Genomic DNA, 10,000 nt, shown 5'->3' with positions numbered 1-10,000 from the left:
CACACACACACACACACACACACACACACAAACACAACCACACACCGATTCACCTCCAGCTACCCAAATATGGGGTGTGAAAAGTGCCATTTTGGTTGCTTGTTCAAAGCTTACTTACAACGTGTATGCATTTTTATTTACCATGTAACAGTGAGGATCCAAGTAGATTTGTGAGCAAGAGACACGTTTGCCACTTGACTTGACTTGACACAGGCACTTGACTATAACGTAAATAATGGAGTCTGGTGCTGAATGAGTTACGTTTCTGCACAGGGAATACAGTTGTGACGTGATTTTAATAGCACCGACTTACAGGCAAACTTGGCAGGCCTGAGTTTGACCGCGTTCAATACACCAATTCTAGCCAAACCTTAAAGCAATGGAGCTAGCTACTGTAGATACAGCTACATAATATACCGAATTGAGTTCGATTAACGTGACCATCCTGATAACTGATAAGCGGCTATGTAAATGTTTAAATATATTACATGACTATGTCACCGAAGATGGTTTATGAGGAATGTTGTGTGGAGGTTCAGTGAAATACATTAAACTAGACACTAAAGGTCTCTTTTGTATTCTTCTCCACATCCCCACTCTCAAACGAGGTGTTCCCTGAGCCTCTGTCCACCTGGACCAAGGTATGCAGGGATGGGAGAGAGGAGTGTGATGGGAGGGAGCGGGTGCTGGAGCCTGTACTGACTGAGCTCAATGGCTCCATGTTCCACTGCACTGCCCAGAACCCTCTGTGCTCCATGGACGCACACACACGACTCATAGTGTTTGGTGAATGTGTGTGTGTCTATGTATGGGGTTGTTTTTATTAGTCTATCTCTATGGCTTCAAAAACAAAGCACAAAAAGCACATGAGTCCGTAACAGACTTCAAGATGAGAAAGGGTGACTTCAATGTGGGAGGCAAATAGTTCCTGGTAAGAATCTAGAGGCTATGTGTCTGAGAATCAAAGGAAGTATAAGAAATGTATACAAGTAATAAAATAAACCCACAGAAGATGATCTAAAACTTCTCTCGCCACATTAGCTGATGCAATGTGCTGTAAGGAGATGCCGGTCCTGACCACCATGCTGCTCTTTCTGACCCTCACATTGGGGCTGACCTGATCAGGAAATGGAGGGCCATTTTCAGGGGTGCCGTTAGAAATTTTGGGCCCTGTAAAATAATATAATATATATAAAATAATCATCATCATTAAAAAAAATAAAAAATAAAATAATGGTTTATGGGGGCCCCTGGAAGTGCAGGGCCCTTGGAATCGTTCCAACCTCCCCCCTCCTTACAGCTCCAGTACAAGAACTAAAAGAGCACAATATTCATCCCTAGTATGACAACTTCCATGTTGTCATACTGCCTTTGGGATTAACTTTAGCTGGGCTAGTGTTGTCTGAGCTCTCAGCATTAATAGTTCAAAGGTTTGTTCACAAGTACACAAACACAACTGTAAATTTGGACAGAACAACCAGAAGGTCTTCTGAATGAAAGCACACCCCATCTAGTCAATATACCTTGAATATGTTTCCAATGGCCCTGTGGTAATTTAATTGTAGCAGTAAGGCTGGCAGATGGTTCTCTTTTTTTCAACATTTTATACATTATGCAGGCTGGCCCACTAGTCTATCACATCTTTATGTGCTATTCGAAGGGCAAGAAATGCACTGTACCAGGATGTCCTTGAATAAAGAATGAATACTGTATGACATGGATGTAAAGTCTGATGCTTTAGTTTATTTGAGATATAATTTTGCTTTGGTGTGAATTTGAACTTGTAGTCATGTTTCAAGATTCCAAGTCAATCAAGATTTCCAAATTTGGACTTGGAAGTGTTGATGGATGCTGGTCTCACCAGCCTGTTTAGAGACTTTTGAGAAGGGGCGAACCTTTGCTCCAGGGTGACATCTCTTCTTCAGGTCTTTGGCAATGCCCGCATGCAGCTCGAAGGCTTTCACACACATCATTACTTGTTTGGGAGAACCCCTGTTGTCGTGAGAATTATTTTGTCTCAAATTTCCTGCTAAAGCCTTTTTCTGTGCTTCAGTTGCAGCTGAGCTGTTCTTTTTTTTGGAATCTGAAGGTTTTCTAAGAGGTTTCTCTGGGCTGGTGAGTTTCAGTCCACGTTCAATCATTGCACGTTTCTCTTGAAAGCTCAGTTGCACTGCCTCTGGGGATGGCGTAGATGTGACTTCACAAGGCCTGCTGCTTACACTCTCACTGTTGGGCAGTTGGTCAGTAACGTGAGGCTGGTTATCTGTTTTGGTGGCAGTCTGGGTTTGGGCTGTAAAGGCTCTCACAGGCCGGGATGACTTGATGCTAGACTCCAGTAGGTCCCTGTGCTCAAGAGAGATGACTGGTGTCTCCATACCTTGGGAGAACAGATGACATGGTCGTGAGACTGATGATACCTTTTCAGCTGGACTGTCTTTCAATCCTGACCCAATTTTGGAATCTGGAGGTTTTCTAAGAGGTTTCTTTGGGCTGGTGAGTATCAATTCACGTTCAAACATCTCACGCTTCTCTTCAAAGCTCAGTTTCAGTGCCTCTGCAACTGACACACACTGTGTGTGTGTGTGTATGAGCGTTTGTGTGTGAGAGTGTGTGTGTGAGAGGGTGAAGAGAGAATGTGTGTTGCCGTGCACATGTATGTGTCTGTGTGATAGTGTGCTCGTGTATGTGTGTGTGTGTGAGAGAGAGAAAGAGAGAATGTGTGCGTGCACGCATTTGTGTGTGTAGAAGCTCCATCTGACCCAGTCAGTCTGATATATGTGTGTGTGTGTGTGTGTGTGTGTGTGTGTCCGCTGTCAGTGAGGTGGTAGAAACCGAAGCCATTGTTATGTGTGTTGGCGGCAGATACTGAGGAAACCCAGCGTCTTACCTGATGTCTATATCTCCTTACCTGTCCTTCCTCACGGTCTTACCTGGCGTCTATATCACCTTACCTGCCTTTCCTCACGGCTGACGATAGAGTTACGTCCTGTACGTGTTCGTCCAGGAAGCCACGCCCCCGGGCTCTGAGGGCTCCCCTATGGGCTCACATAACCACCGAGCTGGGACTGACACCGCTGTGACCTTCCCAGAAGGCAGTTACAAAACATTCTACATTTAAACTGTCTTGGCCGTCGTCGTGTCTGATTTTACCGTACCTCCGCGGTTGAGAAATGTCCAGTTTAATGGAGGCTGGGGCCGCACACCAAGTTAGCTGGAAGTGTAGTTTAATTAGCTGGAACTGTACAGCAGAATCATCACGTACGGTACGTCTGTCACGTCCTGTGCTAATGTCACGGACGCTGTTTTTCCAGCCCTTGTGTTCAGACCTGCGCTACATTAGCCGTTAGCTAGCAGCCCCTCGGAAGGTCTCTCTGTGGCAGAGAAACCCAGACCCACACCGACATGCTCGCCCTCCGGGGCCTGCTGCATTCTGGGTACCGTCATAACCAGATTTGTTTGTGTTCAAAACCATTAGCTTAACAAGGTCCCTCTCCCCCCCCCCCCCCTCTCTCTCTCTCTCTCTCTCTCTTTCTCTCTCATTCTTTCTCACTATCTCTCTTCTTCTCTCTCTTTTATTCAATTCAATTCAATAAGCTGTATTGGCAGGAAATACTCATTATGTAAATATTGCCAAAGCATAGAACTAATTAAATAACAAACGACAACAACAACAACAAAACAGATGATAACAACATTGTACTAATTATACAAATATATACAAATAAGAAATGCTTTAATAAACTGTAATAATAATAATCAGAATATGTTTAAATATGTATATTTGTTTGTTTCTCTCTCTCTCTCTCTCTCTCTCTCTCTCCTCTGCCTTCCTCCTCACAGGGTATAAAACCAGACAGCTTCTTCAAAGTCAAGGTCCCCGAGCTGAAAGAGATCATCGAGGGATGCATTCGCATGAACAAGGACGAGAGGTAGACTTTACCAGACGAGACCTTGACCTTGACCTTGACAAACTTGAATGCGCATTTGTGTGTGTGAGAGAGAGAGACGGTCCCGTTCGTCTGAGTGTGTTGTCGGAGGACTCGTCAGACAGGGTCCGTGCCATTTACACGGTCTTGTTTTCCTGTCTGGGTGTGTGAGTGTCAGACGAACGGCGAAAAGGCCAGACTTCATTTTTCACCGGCTCAGCTGGCGATCAGGAAAATATCTCGCCGCTTTCAAGACCGTTCATCAATCACCAGTGTGTTAAACCACGAGGAGGAGCCTCTGTCTGGGCGTGAACGGGCTCCGAACCCTAACCCTACGTGGGGTTGTTCGGCGTTCAGCTCCCCTCGCCCTCTAAACATTGATCGGTCGACGTCGCCGGCTAAAAATAGCTTTGAGGAACGACTTCAGACAAACACACTTCAAAATGTTTCCACGTTACCAGGGCGACGGAGCCAGGCGATATTGACCGCGTTTGGCGGTAGACTTTTAATGGTGTCGGGTTTAAATCGTCCCGACATGGGACTGACGCACACACACACACACACACACACACACACACACTCATCCACCCATCTCCTGTCGTACTGAGAGGTCCTGTCAGCACCCCGTAACCCCAGTAGTCCTGACGCTCTTCCTGGCTCTCAGACAGACAGACAGGCAGGCAGACAGGCAGGCAGGCAGACAGACAGACAGACAGACAGACAGACAGACAGACAGACAGACAGACAGACAGGCAGGCAGACAGGCAGACCACACAGCTGGTCGTTCCTGAGACTGTCCAGTGCAGATAAACCACTCACTCACCCTGACCCTGCTGGAGGAGGGGGAGGAGGAGAGGAGGAAGTGGAGGGAAGGGAGGAGCATGAGGAGAAGGAGGATTAGGAGGAGCAGGGGGAGTAGGAGGAGGAGGAGGGGAGGAGAGAAGGGAGGAGGAGGAGGAAGCGGATGGAGTGGCGGGGGGATGGAAGAGGAGAATTAGGAGGAGCAGGGGGAGGAGGAGGAGCACTCGGGCACAGCTCCACTCGCCACAGTTATTCAACCTGCAACAAACGCCTGAAGTACATATCAGTCTGACGAACACACAGGAGAATGAGAATTCAAATGGAACTGTAACGAGGCGTTAGCCTAGCCTGTCGTAGCATAGCGATGGATATACCACAGATGGTTAAACACCCTCCCCCCCCTTTCTCCTGCCCCCCAGGTACACCATCCAGGACCTGCTGGAGCACACCTTCTTCCAGGAGAACAACGGCGTGCACGTGGAGCTGGCGGAGGAAGATGACACTGTGAAGTCGGGCCTGAAGCTCTGGCTGCGCATGGACGACACCAAGAAGCTCCACGGGAAGTACAAGGACAACAACGCCATCGAGTTCCTGTTCGAGCTCTACAAGGACATTCCCGAGGAGGTGGCCCAGGAGATGGTGAGAGAACTTCGCACCTGAGGTGACTTCTGGGCAGGGTGCTGGCAGCGTTGGATTGGTGTGCCGTGTTTGTTGGTGACTGTTGGCGTCGGTTGGATGGATTTCCCAGCTGAAATTTAAACGTCCAACATTCTAACAGCATCTGCCAACTTTAGAATGTTGGGTGTTGGGAGTCGGTTGGCGTCGGTTGGGGAGGTGTGCAGACACCTTGAGACTTAAACTAGACTTCAGCTCTGAGGACTTAGACTTAAACTAGACTTCCTCTCTGAAGACTTAGACTTAAACTAGACTGAAGTAGAGCTCACTTTCGACGTAGATAACGCAATAGAACGTTAATGTTTTTAGTTTTTTTGACACTTTCCTCTTTACCTCTCTCTTTCTCTCTCCCCCCCTTCTCCCCAGGTGGTGCTGGGCTTCGTCTGCGATGCCGACTACAAGCTGGTCGCCAAGGCGATCCGCGACCGCGTCACCGTCATCAAGCGGCAGCGCGAGAAGCGCAGGCGCTCGGCCGAGGAGGCCCTGCGCCGCCGACAGGAAACCGTCATCGAGGAGGAGCCCGAGCCCGCCCCCGAGCCTTCCGCCGCCCCGCCCGCCGCCTCCAAACCCGCTAACCCCGCCCCCGTCTCCGCCCTCGCTCGCACCAAGACCCCCCCCGTGCTGACCATGTCGGGCCCGGCGCCGTCCCCGTCTAACGGCTCGGTGGACTCGGGCATCAATGCCGCCAGCTTCGCCGCAGACCCCGAGGACCAGGATGTAGAACTCCGCCAGCACTACAACATCCGCCACGCCTCCTACTCCTCCGCCACTTGTGAGCCCAACACACACACACACAGACACACACTCCCGAGACAACAATCAACAACCAGTACAGTCATAGCAGGAGACGGGGGTTTGGACAAGACAACACCAATATACCACACACAAATAACAACAACAAGGGAACCTAGAAGTCGTCTACAATAAATAGATGGGTCTTTAGCACGTTTTTGAAAGTAAAGTACAGTAGAATAGAATAGAGTACAGAAGAGTACAGTACAGTATAATATAAGAGAGTAGAGTGCAGAAGAGTACAGTATATTACAGTAGAGTAGAGCAGAACACGGCAGGGTAGAAAAGAGTACAATAGAACAGAATAGAGCTGAATACATAGGGTAGAATAGAATAGAGTCCATTCAAACACAATAGAGTTGATGACATTAGAACAGAGCAGAGTAGAGTTGACCTGTACTGTTTCCGTGCAGTAGATCCATGGTTTATAACAGCGGCTTAGTGCCGCCCATGCTGAGAGAACAGCCAGGTCTGTAGGCCGAGCCTCTCACCGCTGATATAAACAGCCCATAGGTTTGACCTTTGACCCGGGAGCTCAGCCTTCATTTGATACACAGCAGCGATATGAGGGATATCAGGTACTAGCCTTCCAGCTCCGCCTACATGCTCAGTTTACATACAGTAGCTCACACAGCGCATTCCTGGCATGCGCGTGTCAAAGCTTGAGACATAAACATGTTACATGTTACATGTTAAGCACATGATTGTGCCCTTTGAAGTATTACATACCTCTACTTGTGCACGTTGTCAGAGATTACGGTTGATAACGTGCGTGCAAGTTATCAGAAAGTGTCGTAGCAGATTTGGGGTGTGGTTCTGTGGTCTGTGTGTGTATGTATGTGTGTGTGTGTGTGTGTCCAAAGTAGTCTAACCCCAGCTGGTCAGATGTGGTTCACCCCCAGAAAAGCCGGGTCGTGTTCAGTAGTCATCCGGGCCAGCGCCCGTTAGTGACCGATACATGACCCACTGCCTCTCTGGTCACACCCTCCACTCCACCACACCCTCCACTCATCCCTGTTCTCTCTCTCTCTCTCTCTCTCTCTGACCCGTTGTTGCCATGGCAGCGGACTGCGAGACGGACGGCTACCTGAGCTCCTCCGGTTTCCTGGACCCCGCGGAAGCCACACCCCCTCTGGTTAGCCCCGCCCCCTCCTCCTATTGCGCCACCACCACCACCCAGACGCCTCCGGCTACGGAAGCCCCTCGTGTCGAGACTCCGCCCAGCGAAGCCCCGGCTGCCGCGCCGCTGCCACCAATCCCGGCTCTCCGCTTCCCCACGGTGGGTAAGGGGCGGGGCAGAGGGGGGAGGGGCTAGGGAGAGCCCCCCCCCCCCCCAAAAAAAAAGTTCTATAGCCCTGTCCGAAACCGTTCCCTATTATGGAAACAGTGGAAACAGTGTGTCCACCATTTTCCAATAGTGTCCGAATTCTCAAAGGTTAATGATCCGCTATATAGTACACTAGAAAATACCCACAATTCTTAGCAATTTCTAGTGAACAGAGGATGTACCCTACAATTTAGGGAATTGTGGGTGAGTGAGTGAGTGAGTGAGTGAGTGAGTGAGTGAGTGAGTGAGTGAGCGAGCGAGTGAGCGAGTGAGTGAGTGAGCGAGTGAGTGAGTGAGCGAGTGAGCGAGTGAATGAGTGAGCAGTTCTGAACTGAAGAGTGTCGTTTAGCCAGTAGAACCTGAGTTGATTGCAGTTCCATGACTGATTCTATTCCTGTTCAATGCGCTTGAATGCGAGGCAGTGATCTGCCCTTTATCACATCAAGTCAAATCAAATCTGATTTGATTTGATTGATCATTTTCAGCATTTTCTCCTATGCTGATCCTAGCGTGACGACTTTATTCTGCGGCTGATAATAAGACTGATATGACTGACAGGAGCTGCTTGTACCGGGCGCTGTGTTCAGAACGAGGCCGAGGCTGGCCCCCAGCGGCCCCTGGCCGGCCCGGGTGTGTGTATATATAGTCCTCTACCTCAGCAGGCTGCTCTGATACCCGACCCCTCTGCACCCCCCCCCCAGAGCATCGCCGTGTCCCATAATGCCGAGCGGCTGCAGGGTGGATCCGCCAGCGGCTTCAACTCGCCGGTCGACAGGTAACCCAGAGCCCCTCCCACCACACCACCGCAGGGGCCTTGTGTTGGGGATAACCATCCCAGAGTGGGCGGACGCCTGTAGTGCTGGGAGTTGTCAGTGCTTAGTTCCTTGTTCCCACTGGGGGTTGTAGTTCCTTGTTCCCACTGTAACTCTGTTACTAAATGATTTCACCAGACTACTCATTGGGGTAGGATTCAAGTGTTTGTTTTTGTGATGGAAAAAAAATATAGCACTTTATTTATTTATTTATTTATTTATAACAAAAACATCCAAGACGGCTTTACTAGAGCTGCACTGAATCCATCAGGAGCTCAGCTGGTGTTTTTAGTGTATAGGATTCATGACGGCTCTTTGTGTCACATGGTCAACTATGCAGATAAGGCACATTAAAGCACAAGAGGGAGGTTGTGCGGGTTTGTGTGTGTACAGCATGTGCGTGTGTGTGTGCGTGCGTGTGTGTGTGTGTGCGTGTGTGTGTGTGTGTGTGCAGGTGTGCCTGTGTGTGCATGTGTGTGTGTGCGTGTGTGTGTGTGTGTGTGCGTGCGTGTGTGTGTGTGTGTTCGTTTATAGAGCTTGTGCGTGCTTCTCCATCTCTATGGGAGATCACCTCCAGGGGAGTCTAACGGAAACACTATGATATTCGTGGTGTCGATTTAGTGCTCCATTCAAGGGTACTTCCCTTTATGACACACACACACACACACAGATACACACATCCAAGAACCCCATTTCCTGTGTGCAATTAGAGAGACAGTCAGGCGGTCAACACTGCACTTCCGACCATCCAGTGTGTGTGTGTACGTGTGTGTGCGTGTGTGTGTGTGTGTGTGTGTGTGTGTGTGTGTGTGTGTGTGTGTGTGTGCGCGTGCGTGTGTGTGTGTGTCTGTCTGTGTGTGAGAGTTAATGGTCTCAGAAGAAGGTCATTGGTGGTATAGGGTCTATTAGAGCCAATGACCATCTAACAGACCGTTAACTTCACAGACACTGACACACAGGGCCTAGAGAGAGAGAGAGAGAGGGAGAGAGAGAGAAAGAGAGAGAGAGAGAAAAAGGGACAGAGAGAGAGAGAGAGAGAGAGGGAGAGAGAGAGAAAGAGAGAGAGAGAGAAAGAGGGACAGAGAGAGAGAGAGAAAGAGAGAGAGAGAACAGTAAAGTCCAAGGTTTAAAAGGCATCTTTGAATGGATCAGTCACTGAGCAGTTTATGTAGTCAAATGTAATTTTCCCTGTAGATATGAATATTTCATATGGCAGCTTAGCTCTTGGCTAAGGATCTTTAGGATAAATAGATTATGATGATGCAATAACTGAGTTATAGTACCACAATACATTTTCCGGTCAGCGATTGTGACCTCACTTCCTGTTCCATCCCTCAGCTACGCCTCCGACGTGACGTCCGGGCTGAGTGACGGCAACGAGGGCCTATCAGAGAAGAGCGCCAAGGCTGCCAGCAAGCGCACTGGTACCAAGCTGTTCAGGAGGAGAGCCCGGTCCCGCCTCCGGATCACAGGGGTACAGAACCACTGATCCAGAACACCTCAACAGAACCACTGATCCAGAACACCTCAACAGAACCACTGATCCAGAAACACCTCAACAGAACCACTGATCCAGAACACCTCAACAGAACCACTGATCCAGAACACCTCAACAGAACCACTGATCCAGAAACACCTCAACAGAACCACTGATCCAGTAACACCTC

The 10,000-nt window shown here is 49.2% G+C and overlaps 1 protein-coding gene across 1 annotated transcript in view; it reads left to right on the top strand.

The window, feature by feature from the left end:
- wnk4b (WNK lysine deficient protein kinase 4b) overlaps nucleotides 1-10,000 on the top strand; it is a gene marked incomplete at both ends in the record, with an annotated part of 65,511 nt that overhangs the window by 45,487 nt on the left and 10,024 nt on the right. The window contains 6 exons of the mRNA XM_084448515.1: nucleotides 3,841-3,929; nucleotides 5,147-5,366; nucleotides 5,769-6,174; nucleotides 7,259-7,473; nucleotides 8,223-8,296; nucleotides 9,672-9,807. Of these exons, the coding sequence (XP_084304641.1) occupies nucleotides 3,841-3,929; nucleotides 5,147-5,366; nucleotides 5,769-6,174; nucleotides 7,259-7,473; nucleotides 8,223-8,296; nucleotides 9,672-9,807 (1,140 nt within the window). The remainder of the gene's footprint in view (nucleotides 1-3,840; nucleotides 3,930-5,146; nucleotides 5,367-5,768; nucleotides 6,175-7,258; nucleotides 7,474-8,222; nucleotides 8,297-9,671; nucleotides 9,808-10,000) is intronic.

The sequence above is a fragment of the Borostomias antarcticus genome (genome assembly GCF_949987555.1).
Source record: "Borostomias antarcticus genome assembly, chromosome: 14".
Lineage (NCBI taxonomy): Eukaryota > Metazoa > Chordata > Actinopteri > Stomiiformes > Stomiidae > Borostomias > Borostomias antarcticus.
Note: the sequence above shows the minus strand (reverse complement) of the source record. Positions and strands in the feature narration are given on the sequence as shown.